We start from the raw sequence: 23513 nt of genomic DNA, 5'->3' as shown, positions 1-23513 counted from the left end.
GTGATACCTGTTGTCCTAATCTTTACATGCTCAAGGAACACTTGTTTTTGCAGCTACTGGATGGTTACAGAGATCCCAAGACCCCACTGCCCAAGTTTAAACACTACCTGCACCAAAGAAGAAAATGGAAGTGGTATTTCCTGGGAGTAGCAGGGTTTTATTTAGGGCAAGGGATTAAAAGCAGAGGTAACCATTCTCTGTGTCACTTACCTATCTACCTAGTAGGGTTTGTCAAGCGAGAAATCTCCTTGTGCCCTTCCCTTATGCAATACGAGCAAGTTAACTATCATAAGGGAAACTTTTATGCATGTTCTTAAATTTGCACATGCAAACTTTGTATGATCTTCAATAGGACGACTCATGCATGCAAACTTAAGCAAATGCACAGGCACTTGTGGGATCAGGGCTTAACTTTCTGCCTAAGGGGGAAAAATCATCGAGTATGGATGTGTGCAGCAACTGAACTACAAAGGTGGACTGGTGTGTGCTCAAGAAACTGCAGAGAGCAACTGCAAAGGCAGTTGCAAGTTTTTTATAGTCTACCTTTTCTTGGGTTTTTTTTTTTTTTTTTTGTTTGTTTAAATACTACAGGGGTGGTGGTTTTTAAATTAAGTATATCTGTAGCAAGCTCAGTACTTAACAGCGTGCTGGAGAAAACATTTCCTGCCAAGGCTACTTTTAAAGCCAACCTCTCCCGGACCCTCACCGCTGCCTCCTGACGCCCTTCCCCACGAAGTGCGGAGACAAAACTCGCCCCCCGACCTGACGCCCTCCGGGGAGCACCGCCGCCCCGCCCGCCCCCGCCGCCGGTCCACGGGGCAGCGCGGCCCGGCAGGGGTCAGTGCTGCCGCGGCGTCGGGGGCCGCGCCGCGGCGAGGGGCAGCGGTGCCAGAGGCCGGCGGGGGGAGGCCGAGGGGGGCGGGCCGGGACCGGGAGCGGGGCCGGCACCGTCGCCCCCGCCGCACCGCCGACACCCGTCACAGCCGAGCCCCGGGACAGAGCAGCGAGGGTCCGGCTCTGGACCTGGGATGCCCGTGGGGTATACCGTGAGATGCGGCGCGGTGCCGCGGGCCCGTCCGCGTGCTGCGCCGGGGACGGGGACGGTGTCGGTGTCGGGCGGGCGGGCGCGGAGCAGCCAGCCCATGGGCGGCGGCGGCGGCTCCTCGGCCGGGCAGGTGCCGTCTGCCGCCCTCCGCCTCAAAGCCGCGCTGGTCCGCCGCCGTCCGCCCGGGGGGAGCCCCGCGCGGCGGACGGCAGGAGGCGGCCGTCGGCTGGCCGTCGGCTGGGTCGCTCCCGGCGCCCGGTGGCGCTGCCCCCATCCCTCCGCCCCCGCCGGGGGAGGAGGCGAGCGGCTGCCGGCGCCCTCCCTACATGGCCGCGGGCAGCCCGGGGACGCCAGCCCCGCGCCCGCCGGGCACCGCCGCCGCCGCGCTCCGCTAGCAGGGTCCGCGGCCGCAGGTAACGCGCTCGGCGGGCGGGGACCACCCCGCGGCCGCGGCGGCGGAGAGGGCTCCGCCAGCGCCCGCTCCTCCACACAAAGAGGAGGCGCGGAAACGTGCGCGGACGGGGCGGGGGACGGGGCGGGTGGGCGGCTCGGTACCTCCCCGGGGCGGCAGCGACAAGGGGAGCCGACGTGACAGGCAGCCGCGGGCGAGGGCTGCGCCGTGGGCTCCTTCCTAAAAAGCCGCCGGTCTTTTTCCTCCCCTTTTCCCACAGGGAGCGCCCGGCACCCCCTGTCCAGGCTCTTCCGCGGGATGGCGGCAGCGGCGGCGGAGGGCCGCCCCGTGGGGCTGGGCGCTGCGCCCTAGCAGCCGCCGCTCTCCAGGCGCTGCGGCAGGGCGCGGAGCCGGGCGCGGAGCCGGGCGCGGAGCCGGGCGCGGCCCAGCCCCGGCTGCGCCTCAGCCCCTCGCCGCCGCCGCTCGGGGCTCTTCCCGCCTCCCCGCCCCGTCCCCGGCCATCGCAGCAGGCATGGGCTGTTTCTGCGCGGTCCCGGAGGAATTCTACTGCGAAGTTTTGCTCCTGGACGAGTCCAAGCTGACCTTGACCACCCAGCAGCAGGGCATCAAGGTAAAGGGCGGCCGGCGGGGCTGCGGGATGCGCTGCGGGAAAGCCCCCGGGGCCGGGCTCCGCGCCGTGCGGTGCGGCTGCCCGCCGGCCTCTGCCTCCCCACGGCGTTTCGGCAGCCGGGAAGGGAGCGGCGGTAGGAAGGAGGGTTTTCGGGGTCCCGCGGGAGGCGAAAAAATAATTTCCTAACTTCCGTCGCGGTCGCGCAAGGGACAGATGCGTCGGGAAGACGCGTGCCGGTGGGGCAGACGTGGCTTTGGAGACTTTAAGCTACTCGTTTAAAGGAGCAGGTGCCGACCATTCCGGAGCACTCGGGACACTTGCCACAAGTGTTTTTCTGTACCTACTACCAAAAAACAAAGGCGGCGGCCCTGTGCACGGGCTGCTGCGCACCCGTGTTGAGTCACTCCCTCTGCCTTTGCCTTTGGCCGCGGCTCCCGGCCGTGCCCTCCCAAGAGCTGCTCGCCTCGCCGGGGAGAGGCCGTCGGCCGCGGGGCAGAGCCGGGCGCCTCCTCCTGGCCCCGGGGCCGGCTCCCGGGCGGAGGGGTGAAGGTGCAGCCTCGTCTCCGGCCCTGCGGCCGGTAGCCTGGTCGGTGGGAAGAGCTCTTGCGCTGCTGCAGCGCGCTCGGCGCGGGTGAACTCTTCGAAGTAGTCGTCTGCCAAACGCTAATGAGCCCTGACAGAGCATGTGAAAACTGAGATTTTTCTAAAGGCCCTTACCTTGGCCCTGTTTCGTTGAACCTGATGACAGCAAATGGCATCTCCCGGACACTTGAAGCCCTTGTTCGAAAAGCTGGGGACTTGAATTTATTAGCAACGTAAGAATGTGGTTTCAGTGTTGGATCTCAAAAAAAGAAGTCAGTTCATCTACATTTTATTCTTGGAAGGTGCTGATCTATTTTACCTAAGACACCCAAAGAACGAAAATCTGTATGCCTGTACGTTTCAGCTGGAATGATTAAAGTTTGGTGAAGCAACTGGGGAAAGGAGAAGCCGGAGAGGGGGAGAGGGAGTCTAAATTTAACAATATAATTTTAACTATAATTGTGGCGCTACCAGCTCTACATGTATTGAGAATTATTGAGCTTTGCTGAATCAACTGTCTGCAAATAGGTTCTTAAATCCATGCTTAGCACAGAGGAGTAAGCAAATCACTGTGATGCTGGAGTTCAGTACCTACGTAGGGTCTTTGAAGTCTAAGTTTAGACGCTTCTGAAAAACTTACCTTTATATTTGCAGACGTGGGTATGTATGTTGTGCGTGCATGTACGCTTTTGTTGCCTGTAAACATGCAGTTGCGGAAGAAGTGTATTAAAAGAATAATCTGCAAAGGTAGTCCTTTGGTTAGCTTCGTGAATCCAAACCTGGAAAGGTGATGGGTTTGCGCAGTGTCTAAGAAAAATTAATGTCCCCAGGGAAAGAAAGGGTCTGAAGATGCAACTTCTTTTTAAGAATGTATATCTTGCAGTGTTGGGAATCATCTAGTTTAAGATGAGGGTGTGGTTTCCTGCCATTCTTAGTGTGATCTGAATGTGGTATGATGTTAAAGACTTCACCCCTTCCACCTGCTGCTCCTTCTCTGTCTCGAATCTAACCGTGGAGCAGTCATCAAGTCAGTTGGAACAGCGTGCGGATATGACAGAAAAGTAGTAGTTTGTTAATATTTTGGGCTAGGCACTGAGACTGCGCAGCAGGGAACTTGAGGGAAAGGAGAATCTCCCTTTCTGTAGCAGCCTGGGTTTGGTTTTTTTTAAGATTATATTTGTATAATGTGAAACCACACCCCAGTGCTGTAGCTCTATGAGCCTTTGAAAGCCTGCAGAGGGGAACTGTACAGCTCTCGCCTAACCAGTGGCTTCCACTGTTGTATTCTTCTTTGACTTTGTACTCGCACAAGTGTTTGTGCAGCAGCGTGTGAAGAGCAGCGCATGTCCAGCTGAAGGGTAACCACTGGTTTTCCTTTTGCTGGATTTGCCTTCGGCTGGATTGGTGCCCTGATCCGCTTCGCAGCTGGAGGAGGGCAGAACTGGTTCTTTCAACTGAGTCCTGGCTTATGCCATTTTAAACTGCTCAGGGAGCATTAACGTTGTTTTTATTCTACAGGTTTCCACTGAAGTTGTATAATTATTTCCTAGTAAAACAGAACTTAAAATTTGTCATGTTCTGTCATTTGGCACTTTAACCTTGAAATATGATTGTTTTGTTTTAATTCTTTTGTTAGCATGTACACATCTAAAAATGCACAGTCTCATATTTGTTTTTATAGAATTTCAGCTTTGGCACTGAGGTATAGATTATAAATGTTCTTATGTATTTTATTTTAAAAAAAAAGGTTTCCTTAGAACTTCAGATCCTAAACGTGATCTTTCTTTTGTCCTCACACTTTTAATTGGGTTCACAGCTCCAGAGGAAACTTACGGTTTTGGTACTGTTTCACAAATCTTGAGCTATTACAAGAGCAGAGATTTTAAGTGGTTATACAAGCAACTTCTTTCTCTTCTTTTCCCCCAAGCAGATGCATGTCTGCTAGAAATAAAAACCACAACTTAACAGCTATTTATTCTCTATCTACTTAATTGATGTTAGTGGACTTAGTCCTATTTGCTTTGAAGGGTTCCACTGAGCTCTGTGACTGTGGGAGTCCTAGGCAACTTCGTTTCTTCAGTGAACCTGAAATATGGGCATGAAGTGGATACTTGTTTCTGAACTGATTTGCATGGTAGTTATTTTTGGCTTGCTATGCTTGACAGCAACTATACGCAGCAAAATATGACATTTCTGAATTACCATTTTTATTAACACATTCTTGGTACTATAGTGGGCTTTAAGTTGTACTTCAAATTAAGACAATGAGCAAAGGTGGCACAAGACTAAAACTTTGAGTGTATTTTACAGATACTTGTCTCTTCTCCATGGACTTCAAAGAGCTTGTTAGGGAAAGGAAAGGATTGTTTTTTTCTGGGTCCAAGTGGGGAAGCTGAGGTGCAAAGAGGTCGAGTGACTTTTCCAAGGTCATGCAACAGGTCAACATCAGAGCCAGGAATAACGTTCCCAGCCTTCGAGGCTGGTAGCAGCTGACCAGTCTGCCGTGCTGTCTGGAGGGGTTTGTGATGATCTCTTCCTTGTAGTTGCTCAAACTGACTTTTGCTTCTCATAGTTTGTTTCTGTTTTCTCACTGTTACCAGTGCTGTCTTGCTGTTTGCCCTTTATGTGGTTTAAGGTCAGAGCACTGTTGTGTGAAAATGTGGAAGCTGGCTCTCTAGCCTTCAGGTTTACAGCAGGCTGATAATAGCTAGGTAATCAGGGAAGGGCATCAAATATCTCGTAATCTCAATTTTTATGTTTCCCTATAGTACACTAACAGTGAGAGATGTTTTGGAGAGTGCATGTTTTGAGATAATAAAGCAATGGCAGTTGTTAGTCCAAACAATTTTGGATTAAAAGAGGCTATTTATCAGGTTCTGGTACATTTTGTCTAATCAAGGTACATGGTCTCAGACTGGGGCAGCTTTTCCTCTAAAAAGGATGTCCAAGATACCAATTAAGAAATGGGTTTTTAACAGGTTTTTGCTACAAATATGGTAAGAATCAGCTGTTAACTGAAAAATAATCACTTTTCCAGGACTGTTACTTCGCCTCACCTTCAGATAGATTAAACAGTGACTTAGGCATTTTTACAGTACAGTACTACCTTCTAAGTAGGTGTAGCTTATTTGTTGATGTCACATGTCAATAGTGTTTTGACATGATCCCCGACTGATGGGTTGTGGGCATTACGTATTTTGACTCTGTTAAGAATTGGAGTAATTGTTCTTGCAGAAGGAGATTGGTGTGCCTTGTTGCACAAACTCGTTACTGGAGGTCAAGGAAACCTCTGGGCCCTTAGAAAATACTGCTATGAAGCCTATTTGTGATTAGCTGTTTCAGAAAGAATGGTCATCCTGTAATGTGTATGTAACAGGAATTTAACAACTCCTTTACTTACTCTTCTTGAAAACATTATTTAAGGCAAATGTTTGTTTTTTTTTTTCCCTGAGGAAGTTAAAATATTATGAAACATCTCTATTTTATGTTTGTATCTCTTTGGTTGGAATAAAGTTCTTCAAAAAATATTAGCTACTTCTCCAGTGAACAAGCTCTCTAATTAGTCTTAAGCCATCTGATCATTACACTTTTGAAATTCCTCTCTGAGCACTATTTTTGTGCTAAGTCCTATTTAATTTGACATGTGTGATGGGCCAACAGCAAAGTTTCATTGTAGGAGAAGTGATGAATATGATAGATACACTAATTCTTCCTGCAAGACTCCATTTACAGTGTATGTTCTGTAACATTATTTTATTAGGTAGTACCATCTAATAGTGATATTCTGGCCACCATACCACTTACTTGGTGTGTTAAGGTGTTAATTGGTACTTCTGTGATATACAAGGCTTTCTGGCCCTCCACATGTGGCCCTCCATACAGAAGTGCGTTTCACGGTTTGTAAGCTACACTTACAGGAAGAATCTCCATATAAGGTACTCAGTCTCCAAAGAAAGTGTGTGGTTTTTATCTGGGAAATAAGCAGACAGATTTTTCTTCATGATGATTTACTGAGAATTTAACAAAATGAGATCCAACAATCTAAAAGCAGGCTTCAACATCTCAACGTGGTTTAAAATTAATCAAAAAACCACACACACAGATACGTGAAATAGTGAGTGACTGAGGTTAGGAACTGTGTTAAATGACTCGATATGTAAAAAACATGAATGGGTTCATCAGAATATGATACATGTTGTTAATAAAACTTATGGAATAATTGACAATATGATTTAGTATGATATATTGAAATAGCTAAACTTACAATTTCTTAGAAAGTTTTCTGGGGATTATTCTGTCATTATTCTTCTTTTTTCACTCCCCAGTAAAGTTTGTTGGGTTTTTTTTTTTTGAATCTGAGCAGTTCAAAATGTTCCAGGCCTCATGCCTTCAAAATTTAGTATATACAGAAAATGTGGGGTGCACATTTGGATCAAACTAATTTAGCTCTATGGGCTCCAAGGAGTCAATATGGGAATGGTAGGCTCCTATTTTTTTCCCTGGAGAAAATGCTTAATGAATGCACTTGTCAGCAGGAAATAGAGCCCTACGAATAGAAAGGTCTTACATTGTATTAATTATTCTAATTGAGAATTGACGTTAAAAGTCAAATTGGTAGTAATTTGCTGTGTGAATATGGAATGTATTCTTGGTGATAGTGATTTCTGCTGTTTCATACTTCCACATTTTTTAAAAAGGAAAGCATCTTTCTGTGAGAAGTTTTCTTAATTAGGCAGGTATGCTGTTTCAGAAATCCTAAAAATCTTTTTGATGGCAGATCGCAGTTGCTTTCCACCTATGTTAATTTGCTTACCACCTACAATAATTAGTAAACTGTAATATCAAAGCTCAAGCATATTAAAACGTATTCTTTCCTTTGCCCTGTTTGGTATTGATTAATAGATACTTTCAAGGCAGATTCTTCTAGATATTCAGAGTATTGTTTTGAAAAGAATAGGTAATAAAAAGTGAAGTAGTTAAAAGGACACAACCTTGAAATTCAACTTTTTTTTTTTTTATAAATGCTGAAAACAGTATCTGGAAAAACCGATACCATTCTAAGTCTTGTTGGCAACCTCGTAATTTCTTTTCTTTATAAAGCTACAGTTTTCTGTTATGTGTGCGTATTTTGCACAGCAGCAGGGAAACTAAACAGGTAATATTGTCAAGCTCCAACTGTAAACAAGTATATGTTTTCTTCTTTAATATTGTAGATACCTTACACCTAAGGATTGTTTGTAACAAAAGCAACACCCCCCCCCCCCCAAATGTAAATTATGATACATAGCACATCCATATTAGAAAGATGCTGTTCTTTCTTAAATATCTATTATGGGTATAAAATAGTCATCTGATTGCACACTGAGTACAAGATGATGCATGTGGAATTGTGCACTATTTCAGTCCTCAAAAAATGGACTGAAATAGTGCACAATTCTAGTTAAAAAAGAATGAAAGGAACAAAAGGGATCGCAAACCTTGCTATTAACTATTTCCCAAAATTATTGTCACATATTTGAAATAGATTACTAATTTCACCAGTATCTTTACAGATGAGACCAGCAATTTTGAATACCCAAGGGGATAACCACAAAATAAATGAACAGTAAGACACTTTATTTTCCCTAGGTGCCCTTAACTAAATTAATGAAACCAGCATGACAGCGAGAAGAAAATCCATTAACTTTTAAATGAAGTTACCTCTTAGTCAACCTGAGGTTTGAGCAATAATATTGTCAGAGGGGTCTGTTTCGCTGCTTTCAATGAGCAATAATTTCTTAATATAACCAGGGCAAATGTAAGCTGTGTGAGGTGGCCTTTTTATTAAATGCTGTTGGAATTCTGTAACTTGGATTGAGCATTTCTTACATTAGAGAATTAAACTGCTAAAAATTACCGCGTGATATGAGGGGAACTCTTGAAGAGACTGAATAATTTGAAAGGTGCTTCAGAAAGAGAATTTCATGAAGAAGCTGTAGTTTTATGTCACTTCACACTGTAAAATATCTGTTGCCAGGATGGTATTGAACACGTATGAGAAGCTGAGAAGTTACATATCAGTCATGTTGCGTCATTACTAATATCCATGTTTTTGGTAGAAAGATGAGAGATTACTGGTGCATAGTCCTTTTGTTATTCTTGTCAGTGTTTTTTTTTTTTTAATTAAAACTCTTATTTTCCTCAAAAGGATTTCATTTTTGTAATGATAGAGCAGCTATATTAGGTGCATTTTATTCAAAAGTGAGATCTCTGCAGGTGAATAATCATATTTCAACATCTGGTAGAATTTTGCAGACTACATTTCTAGTACACGTTTTAGATACTGCCTTTTTGATCAGATCTTGTGCTTGCTGGATACCAATTCAATTTCATAGTTTAAAATGAAGATTGTAATTTCAGTATTGATTGTTCTTTTGTTTCCACTTCTTCCTTTGCATCCTGTGTTGGGGATGGTTCAACACTGTAGGCACTAAGGTCAAAGGGACATGCTTGGGGTCAACCCATGCTATTATTTACAAGTGGGAAACCAATAGAAACATTGCAAAATGAGAGTTTAGCTCCTTTGGTTTTGCTGCAGCATTAAGAGGGGAACCTGCCTGTTCTGCCAAGTGGGAAATGTGCTTTTTTTTATCTCTGATAGAAGGCTGTATTGCTTGGTTTGTGACCATAAATACTGATTTTTTTAAAGCTAAAATTTCAATATCACCATAAACATAGCATACCTTGTTTTGCCTGTTGTCCCACTGGTCAGAAGTAGACTGTGCTTAGTGACTTTTTGGGAGTAAGAAAATGGGTCAGGATGGTCCAGTCTGAGGCGTACAAGGGAACACAGGCAGCAGTAATCACACAGCCAGTGGATTTGCATTCTTTGTTTGAGGAAAGGAAAAGAAAACCAGTAGTATTGGGGAGGTTAGAAATTGAGAAACAGTTGGGAGTATGAGTGAGAGAGGAAAATAAATGCTGTGATGACAGGGGAAGAGACCTTTTGTGAAATGTAATTCTAGTAGTACCTTTCCAGAGCTGGAAAAAAGACATCTCAGTAGTTTCTTTGATTTGGTAGTATAAATCATCGTTATTGAAAATAACAACTGAAATTTAAAATACCTGTGTAGGGATTTTTTGATCATTCTTCATAGAAATCTTTAGTGAGTTGAATGCATCACTAACCTATAGTACCAGGGGTGTTACATTAAAGGTTGGTAGTTAGAAGTCTCAGAGGTTTGTAAGGATTCCTTTTAAACAAAACCTTCTTTCTCATTGCTCCTGGTGAATTTTTTTTATTCTGTCTTGGTGTGACATGAGGGAAGTGCATACAAGTAGCAAACCCTCCCTCCTATCAGGTATTTGTATTAGTTATGTTTAATAAGGGCAATCCTTTACATTCTGTGAAATCCAGCTGCTCCTCCTGCTTACATTTAAAATATGTAATAAAGTCATTATAGTCATGGATAGTTACTAATGTGGAGGAAAAAATGGGCCATATTTTGTATGGTTCGTGTACTTACTTATTTGTCAGTATTTACCTTTTAAACTTCGCAGGGTTACAAATGGCTCTATAAGCTAGACAAGAAGACACTGTCTTCCCATGTTCTTGAAGTTTTGGGTATGTGGGTAAAATCCGTATGTGGTTGAGTAAGCCAGTTTGATTATAAGTGGCTCAGCACTTTACTGTCTTTTCTGTGTTCTTAGGAAAATGAGAACTGAATGCACTGAGGGACAAATTCTTTGGCTGTATGAGACAGAATGCCTTTTAGTAATGGAAAAGGAGGATCTTTTGTATCTCAATTGCATGAAAAGTATTTGGAAGGCAGAAAATGGCAGTTTCCCTATGTAATTAGTGGTAAAATTTGGCATGGCTACTAACGTATGTAAGCACATGCTTTAACACTTTGCAGAACTAAAGGCAGTTGAGCATCTTGCAGGACTGAGCCAGAAGAAAGATTGTCCAGATAAAAAACACTGGACCTAGTTCTTGTTTTCCACATACTATATATTTCATTTTAAGTTCTCATTTATGTCTGAGAATAGGTTATTTGTAGTGTCACCAAAAATATTTTCTATCTGTAGTAAAACCCACTTCTTATTTATTAAATATTGACGATCTAGTTTATTATTAATCTTATAAATAAATTAGAAGTGGAAAAATTATAGTTCTGGTTTTGGTTCATCGGTTTTATTCACATTCTCAGTGTCACAGTGCAAAAATATTGCGACAAACTTCTTTCCTATTTGGTGGATGAATGGTGGTTAGAAGGAATGTAATGGGGTTTAGTTCTTTTACCCCTCAGAATACCAGAACAAGAGTTGTCTTTATAAGGGGCTACATTCAGAACCCTAAGGGAAAATACACTTTTTTTATGCCATTTTTGAGTACTACAGGAAACTGGTGAAACTAGCTACTCAGAATTAAAAAAATTAGGAAGAACACTTAAGTGAGTGATGAGGAATGAGTTCAGCACTGACTTACAACTTGAAGCAAATGGTTAGATGTCCCTTCTGAAAAGAGGTAATCTCTGAATATTGGTATGATACATAGTATGAAAGCAGACTCTCCACATCTTCATACTGAGGGCATCTTAAACTATCTTAAAAAATAGCTGGTGTTGGCCAACACCAGAGACAGAAGAATATGGCATTAGGCCTTGCCTCTGCTCTAATTTTGTTTCGGTGGCATTATCTATTTGCCTATAGCATAGAAGATGGCTGTTGTTTATAAAGTAGTGTAATCTTCTCATCAAGGCTGTTGAAGGAAAGGAAGTCATATATCAGAACCAAATGGGACCGGAAAGCCATGACTGCTACTACTTTTTCAGTTTTTGTTCATGCTGAGGACCTGTCAGATTCTCATTTCCTGCAGTTTTCTGTGGCAGTGTCTGTTCTACCTGGGAAGACAGTATGAAGGAGTGCAAGGAGCCCATTGCATCCTGGCCTCAGTGGTGCAGCTGGCCACATCTATGCTGTGTTGCACGCAGCCCAGACCTCCCCCTTTGGAGGTCCTTTGAAGTCTGCTTGATGCTGAAAGACAATCTTTTGTCTGTATGGTTGGTTTGTTTATTCAATATGCCAGAATAAAAGAAAGCTGAGTCTCAGACTGTCGTAATTCTGATTGTCATAGCGTGACTGTAAGGGGTGAGTGGTATGTATCAGGGTGCTTTGAAGGCGCGTGCATCGGTGGGTAGTGTTGAAGGGTGGCTTGAATGACTGAAACCATGCTGTTTATATTGGGGACCGTGCAGCAAAAGATCCTGACAACTGTGCCTGGATCTCCCTTCAGAGGAAATCAGGACACTTCAGAAGGGGTCATAGGAGAAAGGTAGCCTAAGTTCAGTAGTGGTGATCCGGAGAAAAAGGCCCTGGGCAAGTGAAGGAGAGATGCAAATTGACAGCATGGTTACACTTGCAAAAAACTTTTCTTGTATTGCTCTTTCCTCTGTGAAGGAAGGGAAGAAAGCCACAAGACCTTGTAGTGGAAACTTTTGAAGAGGTGTGTGAATGTCCTGACTTGCCCTCAGCTTTTTAGGTTTAATTTGCATCAGCTGCTATGGGTAGGGGAGGAGGGAGTGGGCTTAAAGGTGTTTTTTAATAATATTTTCAGGATAGAATAAAGCCCTGAAGTTCAAAAGATCAAATATTTTGCCTCTGTTTTGAAGTGATGTCAGATTCTTCAGCCATATTCTTCCCCTTACCCTTTTTTTCTCTCTCTAAAAGTCCCTCAGCAGGACCTAGATGTTCCCCTACATGCCCATATGCCTTTTCTTTTCGTGTATAACATTTAAGTTGGCTGAACACTTCAGTTCTCTTTTCAGTGTGTACGTTCTTCACCTGGAATATAGCAAGCTCTAAAGCTATGGGAATCATACTTGGAAACAAAAGCTTTGGGTATCCTTCAAAGGTACCTCATTTATTCTGGATTATTTTGAATAGTCTTTTGTTCTTCTGTTCTGTGTTAAGGCTTGACAAACTATAGTGCCTTTAAAATCACGTCTACAAACTGTCTTTCTCCAAAAATGGGGGGTATTCTCTGCTCTCCCAATGCTCCAGATAGGTATGGATGAGATTTGCTATTAAGAAAATGCTCTTGGCCTTGTGATGTCTTCAGCTGTTCCTCCAGTGTCCCTGGGTTGTTCCCACAAAAGCCGATTTTCTTCCTCAGGCAGCGGTTTGGTAATAACATTTCTTTTTCTTGTGAAAGCAATAGTGAGTTACCAAAGCCTTTCTCGGATTTGGGAATACTTGAAATTGTGGACCCGATTTCAATTCCAATGGAGACAGTAGGTGTTTTGGTGTGCTTTGGCACCAGCTTCAGGAGGAGCCAAATTGGACTCAATTTTTCTGCGAGCAGGCTCTATTAGTAAATGATGACACTGAAAATAAAATGTGTTAGATCTTGTACAAAGATGTTAGATGTTGTTTACATAAAAGAAATGTATAAACTTTCTATCTTTTAAAGAAGTTAAACTTTTTCTCAGTCATCCTTGGTCTTTCATCAGCATTCAGATCTTGAGTCTGACTTTTTAGAGCATGAAAGCCGTGTTTGTTGCTTTCATGACTGAATCTTTACTCCATGATCTTAAATCTGTTTTTTCTCTTTTCCTACTTTCCTGAAAAAATTCTGCTATAGAAGCAGGTTTCACGAACTGTCTCCTGAAGTCTTTGTTTAAAGACAGACTACCATGCAAACCATGTTTGTTCATGGTGTCTGCTGCTTTGTGAACAGGTGAACAAATTCAGCATGGATGGTCAGAAAAAGAATAGGTTTATTTCTGATACTGCGTCTGTACAGAAATTGGAGGGGTCTTGGTGAAATTAAGATGTCTGGCGAGAGGAATCTATAAGATGTCAAAAGGAAAGAAGTTCCTCAGTACTTCCTTTCTTTTGTTGTAAATCTTTCTTTGCAGTGATTTGTCCTGTTTGTGTTTTTGTAAGAGCTCAGAATTTTTACTGTAGCATGCAGAAACTCCAGAAGAAGGCAGAAGTCCTGCAGGAAAGCATGCTTCTGACTTGGCATACTTTGTTGAAAGCAAGGTTTGATTGGAAGGGAATTAAACCACCTACATTGAGTTAACTGAAAATGAATCAAACCCAGCTTTTTGTTATAGATGTGGTTTTTTTCCTGTTGCATAGTCTGTCTGAGCCCATGACATTTTCTATTTTCTTGATTTTTTTTTTTAATTTTTAGTTTTTAAATTTCATTTTTTGTACATGAGTATTACCTAGGTCAGGGTTGAAGCTTTGCAGTAGGGCAGCATACAGAAATACTTTTGTTGCTGCGTGTGACATACGTGTAGTGTGCTTATGGAACCCTCCCTCCAAGAATATTAATGCAGAACTTTTCATAAGCAAGTAATGCACCCAAAGAAACTCCAGAATCAAAAGGGTAGGTGAAGTTTTCTTCAGTATTATTTAATCCTATCATGTGTCTGCTCTTGATGATGATTCAAAACAGCTAGATTTTTAAATGCCTGCTCCACTGAAGTTTAAGCATACTCTTGAAAAGTCACGGAAGCACAAGCCAGCATTCATTACTGCATTCACCTGTCTTTCAGTTATGTAAATGTATGCTGTGCACATCTCCATGCTCAACTTGAGGTGATTATACTGTGTGTGTGTTTGTATCTAATCCACCAGTGGATTGATGTAATTCTATTGAAATCGGTGGAGTTTCTTCTGCTTTTGCCTATAGTGGATTAAGGTTCTTCATCTTAATATGCATTTTTTCTTACATAAATCTCACCACATAGAGCAGATGGACTTAGTATTATTATCTGTAGGAAGAAGGACATCTAACAGGCTGCTACTTATTATCTCAAGGTTGCTCTGATTCATATTCCTTTCCTTGCATACAGAAGGAGTAAGGGATAAGAAAAATCACTTGAACTGTAGAAAAGCAGTGTAATCGAATTTTGAACATTGATTTCTGAGTGTACAAAAAATGAAGTGAAAGAATGTACTCAAGCAGTAAATTACAGGAGCAAGCAGAGTGTACAGTGCCTTTAAGAAGCAGGTGTTTGCAATGAAGTTCACTGTGCATACAAATGTGCTTGCATTTTGAAGTCAGTAAGGAACAGTTACGGGGAAACAGGAAACCTGACTGGCCTGATACAGGCTTTTTCTATTCAGTACAGGCTTGCAAAAAGGGAGGAAAAATCATAATGCAGGGAAAAGCACAATTCTTCTTAGCTGTTCTAAGTCTGAAGCAGGAGGGGGGAACCAGAAGAACTATTTAAAGGAAATTGCAGTAGTGATTGTTTTAAGAATACACAAAGGAAGCCTTGCACTCTGTCTGGAGCACTAGCCATTTTCAATGTGGAAGAAGGGACTGAACATTTAATTAAGCAATGCCTTTGACTCTATTGGTTTATGCTCCAGCATTCATGATACGTGTAGATTTAGGTTATTTTTCAAGTGTACAGCTGTTTCCTCCTGCACAACGGTGGGGCTGGAGTTCTTGTGGAGTGATGCATTGTTTTAGTCCTGGTAGCACTTGAGCACACCGGTAAAGCAGCAAAGTACTCCGCAAGTGGCCAAGGCAAAGGCAGTCCCTGCCCGGGAGAGATCTCAGTCCAGGGCTGCAGCAGTACATGGCTGAGCAGATTGACAAGTGTGGGAGGGGAGCAGGTTGGGGTGGAGGGGAAAAGAGGCCAAGTTGTCAGTTCGGGCAACTCAATATTGTCTCTAGGCGGTAGAATAGCTGGTTAGTCTGGGGTTGTTGCTCTGGTAGTATAAATTTGCGGAATTCTGCTGTGAGTAAATTGCACCAGCCGTCTGCCCCAAATTATAAGCACATATTATGGGTAGCTCTGGACTGATGTTCTTGCATGGCTGTCACAATTTTGGTTAAGCGCATTCTGTTTTCATTGCAAAAAAAAATTATAAAGGTAAAAGAGCGTGGAAACAGTTTATACCGATAAAAAGTACTTACCTAGCTTAACCTTTCCTTAAGCAAGAAAGATAATAGGTTAGCATTAGCAGCTCGACAGCCCTTGCCTGGGGCAGGCTGGGAGGGAGGTACACTGTGGTTCCAGGAGCAGTGTGAATTGAAGGTTTCTAGGCAAGCCTGAAGATTTTGAGCATCTCTGACACAAAGCTGCAAAGGTAGCTCATCTGCCAAAGGCCTAGCAGGTAATTTCACAGTAAGTACTGACCTTATCAAAACAGAGAACCCACAATCTAGCAAACCTGTTTGATCAACCCGTCAGCCCTGCCAGACCATCAAACCCCCAAACCTCGAGATTTTATCTACGTGCAAAAATTGTCTTTCTGGCTAACTGGATGTGCTTTCATGGGGAAAAAAAATACAATCCCCCTGTAGTCTGTTTGGCTACACATTATGATAATTCTCATGTTATATAGGCTACTCACTTCTGCGAAGAGGACTACATTGGAGAAGGTTAAAGCACCTTGAAACATATACATATCTATCTCGACTAAGGATTAGAGCAGAAAAAATATTTTGGAGAAATAACAGACTTCTTTGAACCCTGGTGGAACAGATGATTTTTGTGATTTTTTTTTTTTCTTTAACCTACTTCATTAAAATAGAAGGCTGGATCTGCTTAAAAGGATTTTTTATTTTGAACAAAGGTTTGTTCTGGTTTTGGGCTGTTGCTTCAACTGGGAATTATATCCTCCTGTGACACTGGGAATTTTTATCTGGTTTGATTAAGACAAAATATGTTAAGTCAGTGGTTAGGGTTTAGTCAGCTCACAGATGTTCTTCTGTAGCAGAAAAAAATAGTACTATCCTTTGTTGGATTATCTCAAATGTCATTTAAGCAATAAGGTATCAAAGCAAACAGAATTAAAATTAAAAAAATTCTGCATATGAAGAAGAAGAAATTGAAAGAATCTTGGTGAAGAAGACCCTGTTGATGTCAATGGGGAGTATCTTGTATCATGTAATCATAGGCAGGACTGGAATTGTGCACAAAGGACACAGGCATTGTACTTATTTTCAAAAGTATTCAGGTGCTTGCATAAGAGTCTTTCAAAAGCCTTTACTGAAGACCGTGCTTGGCACTCAGGTAATTCTGAAAAGCTGTCTCAAGGCCTGAATTACCAGTTACAGAGTAAATATCAGTACAACAGTATCACTTACATCGACGTGCCTTTATGATGCCTTGTGTATGAGAGCTAGACCCACGAGCTGAAACTGGGAAGCAGCATCTTAGCATTATGAGTTGGCATTTTCTTACTCATTGCTAGAAATGGAAGATAGAGGATGTTATGCTGTTGAGTCTGTATTTTTAACAAGAAAAAAATCCATTCGCAGATCATTAAATGTGGATTTAACAGTTTTAACGAACAGCTGCTGCTGACAAAGAAATGTTTGCCTGTAAGCAATACTGTAATTCTTCACATAGGAACATATTAAAACTGTATTTCAAAAGGAAGGTTTGACTGTCACAGAGTCATTTATGTAGTGACATGGAGCTGAAAGTTCTGTGGTTCAGGTAGGTGTGTTACCCTATCTAAAATTAAGTTCTTCAGTGGGACTATAGTATGTATATCTTTTACTTGTATTCAATATCTGTAGGCTCTGCTGATTTTTACAGGTTTCTATCGGAAGGTTTGGGCACATGATCAAGCTGGTAAGTGATCAGCTGTGGTAGCTATCCACATGCATGAATAGCAAATATTTAGTAATTCAGTTCAGTTTAGATTGCAGTAAGAGGATTTAGTTGCATTACCTTTCATTCGCTGTTGACTAAGAGCCTGCAGAGGTTGTGGTAGTAGTTGTTCACCTTACATAGGTATCTTCAAGGGTCTGCTATTTCTCTGGAAGTCTTCAAATCTGCAGTGTTACTGTCTGATGTTTATAGTGGATTTCACATTGGTGTTTTCTTCAATGAAAAGTCTGGGAATATCATTCTTGCTCTCATTTAAAATAATTTAAACTTTCTGTTGTCTTGGTTGCAAAGAGAAACTTAAAAGCATGAACCCTGCTGACTCCTAAAACCAGTAAGCCTGCATATTTCTGTGAGGAAGGTCAGAATTAAAGCAAGTGTTATGATTATTTTTTCTTTTTTTCTTGGAAGGTAAAGTCATCATTTCTCAACGCCTATGATGGCTTTTATAGAGCAACAGGGGTAGAAGGGAATTAGATGAATAGGATATATAGTCAGTTTATAGTGAATTACATTACAGGAGGGCATGCTCACAAATATGTGGTTCATTCTTTACAGGTTTTTTTGGTCTGGTCTGTTTTTGAAAACTTCGACTAAAGGAGCCTCCCAGGAGCTCAGCTGCAGTCCTTTGTTATTATTGTAGTTAGAAAGCTTTCCCTGATGTCTAGCCAGGGTCACTTTTGTTTTCAGTTAAGCCACTTTCATTTTTTTCCTAACTTCAGTGGGTCTTTGCATAGAGTACATTTGATCCTTAACCTTTTTTAACATGCTTTTTTATATTATGTTAGGAGACTTGACGCTAGGAAATGCTGGATAGCTTTGACTTCGGGTAGGGACAGGCACTCAGGCAATTGTCTGGCACCCAAGATAAGGGAGGGTATGCATATATTGGGCATTGGGTTGTATGCAGATGTCTTCCACTACCATCTCGTATTCATGTACCTGGGGCAAATACAGGACTGGTTGGCTTTACCTTAGCTGTTTCTCTTCTGCTCAATGCTTTTGTGTACCACTGCGAAACGTCATCTTTGTTTCTGCAGTGTGTCCTCACTGAAACCCTGATTTGCAGTTCTCTTTTGTCTTTCTTGAGTAGTTCTTCTTGTTCTATTATTTCCTTCCTGGATGATGAAGAGAAAGGACTAAATTAATCTAAACAACCTTCTTAGTCTCCACCAATCTTCTTTGGTTTGTTTTTTCCTAATCTGGTGAGTGAAAGGGAGACAGGGGCCTCCCAGCAAGTACAGGACAGCATATACCTTGCACTGTCAACGATACAAAGGCAAAAAAACTTTGAGCAGCAATTTCATCCCTGGGTACAAGGTTGTGCATAGATTCCCTTTCTTGCTGTGTGCAGCAAATCAACTAATGTTGTTAACACATTTTTAATAGCATATACTTTTACGCCTGTGTATGGGTACTCTTACTTGAGAGGTCGAGCAGCAGTGGTCCTCAGGCTGCTGCCTCTGAAGATTATTGTTCTGCTGTGCTTTTCTGACAGTCTCCATGCAGAGAGAACTTAACCGTGTGACTCTGCGAAAGCTTTGGCAGCTTCTTCCTCCCCTGCTCCAAACCACAACACACTTTCTGAATGCATATCTCATTATCTCTGTGCTTCATGTTGGCTATCCCTGGAGCTATTTGCTTGGCAGAATGTTGCCTGTTCCAAGGCAGCTTTAAACTGAGCCAGGCTGGGATCCAGCAGAAATCCAGAAGATGTGATATGAAACAGTCTTCTGAAGAAGATGTCGAGGAGTCTGAAAACTGGTAAGATTGGTCTGCTGGCCAAAGCCTTAAGATGATATGTAAATGAGCAGAGTGCAGTTCTTGCTTCTACCAGTCTAATCCCCTTGGGAGGGTCTGGACTTCAGGTCTTTGCAGTTAAAAAAGGGGGAATTTATATTTCTTTTTTTTTTTTCTGTTTTGTTTCATTATTTTGACTTTAAGTTTTGGGAGTTAGGGACTAGTAGATATATTTTTTTACAATCCCTACCACAGGGAACTACAGTATTTTGGCAGTCTCCTTGTGTCTCATCTCTGTACATGACGATGACACTAATAGAGCAGAAGGGGCAAGTGATGTGAGGGGAAATAAGCACTGTGGTGTGAAGCAGCTACTTTATATTTTAATTAAAATAGATCTTATCAGATACAAGTCCTTCTACCAGATACAAGTTCTCATACAGTTCTTTGTCAGAAGATCTGAGAGGACCTTGAAGATTGGAAATGTGTTCAGGCAAAAATCTGTAGTTTTCTTCAACCTCAAAGAACAGCGGTTGACTTAAAACAAACCCACAAATAGAAGCAGAGCAAAAAAATACGCAAACAAACCTCACCACCAGCTCTGCCAACTTCCTGACCCCTCTCCCCTTAAAAAAAATGCCTGCAGCTATAGACAAATTTATTTGTCTCTGCAGACTTGATTTTTAAGTTTGTTGGCTTGGTTTTATGCATCTGATTTTTGACATCTCCGTGACACTGTTGCATCCAGTGTCCGTTCCCATTTTAAAAAATTTTTATGAATTCACTTCCCAAAGGTAAACCTCATGATTTTAGAAAGATCTTGGAAAACTCATGATTTCTAGAAGAGCCCTTTGCTTTCAGGAAGTTCCTAGAAGTGAACTCATGTCTTCCACAGGCAAAGCTACTTGCAGTTTAGTCTCAGGCTTTGAAGGACCTGAATGTGTAACGGCTTCTTATTAGGCAGTTCTCATCTTTCATATTTGAAAAGTTCTCCAATGTCTTTGTGGTCACGTTGTTCTTCTGACAGTGTAACATTAGGCTGAATCTGTAAATGGTATTAACCACCTTTCTTGCCAACTGCTATCCAGGCAGCAAAATTACAGAAGCAGAAAAAGGGTGTTGAACCAGTATTTTCCAGTGTTGTTCCACTTTGGGTTCAGTTTTACCGAAGTTCTGTGGAAGTTAAGAATAGCAGTTTGTGTTTGTCTCTGATTTGGCTCTTGGCTTGCTGAGATGCTTGTCTTCAGGGCCAGCCTGTTTTGAGTTACCTAGCTGATGAATCTCCTGGGAAGGAGATTGCAGTTGAATTTTTGTCATCTGGCCCCTTCTTTTAGGATCCAAAAATCCTGAGTGCAGTAGAAATATAAATGACAGAGCAGAGGTAATATTCTGTTCCATTCATGCTTCTTCCCACCTAGATTTGTTAGTATTTGTATCTGTGGCTGCAGAGATGGGAAGGACAGGAGGTAGGCTACAAAGACCTTTGTAAAACTATTAATGTTCAACCAAATTAAGAGGAAAAATGTTTTTGATTAAGAGAGAATGTGTTCCTTGAACTCTATCCTAATTACAGCTGTGTGTTTCTCCTCTCCTGACTTGGCCCAGCCCTACCTAAGGTAGCCTGAGGACTACTTTAATTTACTCCAGTTGGCTGTGATTCCCGAGGAGTCGTATGCCACCTGGCTATGGCTAGAACAGGGCTTATACCAGCCGCTCCCTCTCCCCACCCTGAGAAGGTGCTGTGGGCAGGAGTTTGTGGAGCTGGATCTCCTGGATTGCAGCCTGCCAGGTCGCCCTGAAGCGGGGAGCCCCCACCGGGGAACTTGCCGAGTTTCCAGTTTGAGCTGTTTGGTGCGCAGAGGAGGACCGAGCGCCTGCTGACCTCCTTCAAATACTTCCATATCCCCACGATAAAAAGCTTGAATGCCATTATCCGAAGCCCTGTAATTTTAAAGATAGGCATTACAACCTCTGCACTGAAGTCAGTGTGTTTTGTCGGGGACCTTCTCTACTTAAAACACTTACATAAACAACATGTGTCATTTGAAAGTCAAAGGTCCTGATATTTTTGTCACTCAAGCCTTTGCAAAAATGTTGCTTGCACAAGCAAAATAGGAAGATTCCGAAGAGAAGTTAGTTGCCTTACTTAAGTTATAAAAGATGAGTTTATTGTTCATCTTGCTGAAAAGAGTTTTATCGTGCTGTTTCACTTAATTGAGTGCATATGAATAGTAAGCGCAATAAATAATCACAGAATACTGTGTTACACAATAAAGTCAGGTCATACTTCATTCAGCCTGTACGCTGTTTTTTTTCCCCCACTCCTCTGCATCAGAAATACTTTAACAAATGCTGTTACATCTACCCTTCTTCCTTCACCCCTGTATATAAGGCCCTGTTTTGGGAGTCATTATTAAAAATGTTTGTGCTGAAGTCTAGGAATTGATTTATTGTCTTTTTCTAGAGCTATTGTTTCTTTAAAGAAAAAAAAAAGGCACCTCCACTGATGATACGCTATCACCAATACTGTTTCTAGTGTTACTTTGCTGCTTTATGTCTTTATTAAACTTCATGATTTATATCTAGGCCCAGTATTGACTTCCATCTTTGTTGATGCTAGAATTATTGCAACCATGCTTGTAATGCATTAGGAATTGGTATGTCATTACAAGAGTTTACAAAAATAAAGTGTTGGTCCAATGCATTGTACCTGTTCTAAGAAAAGTGTTTTTTAGTACATGGGGAGTTGTTCTCTGCAGCCTTCTCAATAGGCTTATCATTCTAGAAGACACATCTTAAAATGTGTAATACTGTTTTGCCATAATGTTATCACAAAAGCAGAACAAAGTATGGTTTCTTCTTTTTCCCTTTTCCTTTTACTTCAACTTCATGTTGCAGTAGCCTGTTGTCAGCAAGAAAAAGTTTCACTTTACAGTTCAGCGGATTAATTAGTGATGAAAAAAAATAATTGTCTGGTTTACAGAAGCTGGCCTTGTTTAAGATTATAGTGAACTACAGTATTTTAAGCTGTGTAACTGGAAATCTGAAACTTTGAGTAAATATTGATTGTGAAAATTAATTTTCTGGATTTTCAAGCATCTGGATGTGTTCTCTGCAAATTACCTGGTTTGAGTTTTGTAATTGGTTTGGTTTTACTAAGTAGTTACTGAAAATACTACCCCAAAATTGAATAAAAAATTACACAGTGTCAAAATGCCTTTCAAAACCTTTTTCTGCCTTTTGTGTAATAGGAGATGCAGTGAAAACACTGAGAAAAAATCCATAATCTCAAAATGTTTACTAACGATAGTCATCAGACAAACCCATTACATAACAGTTTTGACTGTATCTTTATTTTATAATGTAGTGTCAGCTTGTTCGCAAAGTTATTTTTCATTCTTTCCCCAGAATTTTACTTTTCATCAGTAAATTTGCTATGGATTAATAGTTTAATGTCAAAATGGAGTAATTATGCTGATGCATTTTTGGTAAAGTCAAATAATTGTTTTAATTGGTATTATATTGAAGCTCCATGCTTGACTGTGCAGTATTTGGTGAAAAAAGTATAAAATACACATTTTCTCATTTAATGAAAGGACTGAGTTTTCATATAAAACAGACTCACACATTTTACCATCATGCATAAAATGGTTGAATTGTGTGTCCCTGTTTCTTTAATACTGCTTCCTTCGAGCTGGCAAGTTCAGTAGTTTGCTTGGTGGGCAGTTTAGACTGGGAGTAACAATAAAGTTTTGGCAGTTTGTAATTAAGCTTGGGCTTAATGGTGGCGGTTCAGTTATGTTAGTTCATGTTTTCCTCGTTTTACATTTTGAGGGATTAGTATCCTGCAAGTCCAGTGCTAGTTGTTGATAGTGTTATTCCCAAGTCAGATGTGTTAGCAGTAGCAATTCTTGGTAGATAAACAAGCTAAGCGTGTGTGTGTGTCTGTGTGTAGATTACACATACGTGTGTATATATATATATATAGCTTACATATTAAAAAAAGTACAAATATATTTACACTTATATGTCTCTATCTATCCATCTATCTAAAAAAGTAATTGATAGACCAGAGCTCTTTTCCAGGAGACTAGTGGCTGAAGAGTGCAGTATGCTGGAGAACTGCTGAACTGCTGTAGAACACGTGCCATCCCTCAAGTCTGGAAAAGTTTTTTGAACCCCTTGTAAAGGAACGGAAGGTGCTCAGTATTTTCATGTGAGTTAGTTGATGATGGGATGAAAGTTACAGATGTGTTGCCATGTAACGTACAGTATTAGTCATCTTTGCTGACTAGGATGTTGTAAATTTGAAGAATTGGAATTGTATGTTTATATATATAACATAGTTAAATGTGGCACTCAGTGTTGTGACAGCCAAGTGAGTTCTCCAAAAAACCCCCCACCCCACACTTGTGGCTTTATTCCTTACGTCTCTATTGTGTGCATGAGAGCATGTTTGTGAACAGCTCTTTGCATTTTTTCCCTCATATAGTTCGT

General features: G+C 41.7%; 1 protein-coding gene across 1 annotated transcript in view; it reads left to right on the top strand.

Annotated features, from left to right (window-relative positions):
* Positions 1-1968: 1968 nt before the first annotated feature.
* Positions 1969-23513, top strand: part of EPB41L4A (erythrocyte membrane protein band 4.1 like 4A) — a 132102-nt gene continuing 110557 nt past the window's right edge. The window contains exon 1 of the mRNA XM_059833838.1: positions 1969-2067. Within this exon, the coding sequence (XP_059689821.1) occupies positions 1969-2067 (99 nt within the window). The remainder of the gene's footprint in view (positions 2068-23513) is intronic.

Source organism: Gavia stellata, chromosome Z (assembly GCF_030936135.1).
Source record: "Gavia stellata isolate bGavSte3 chromosome Z, bGavSte3.hap2, whole genome shotgun sequence".
Lineage (NCBI taxonomy): Eukaryota > Metazoa > Chordata > Aves > Gaviiformes > Gaviidae > Gavia > Gavia stellata.
The sequence above is the reverse complement of the archived record's forward strand: the minus strand, read 5'-3'. Positions and strand labels throughout refer to the sequence as shown.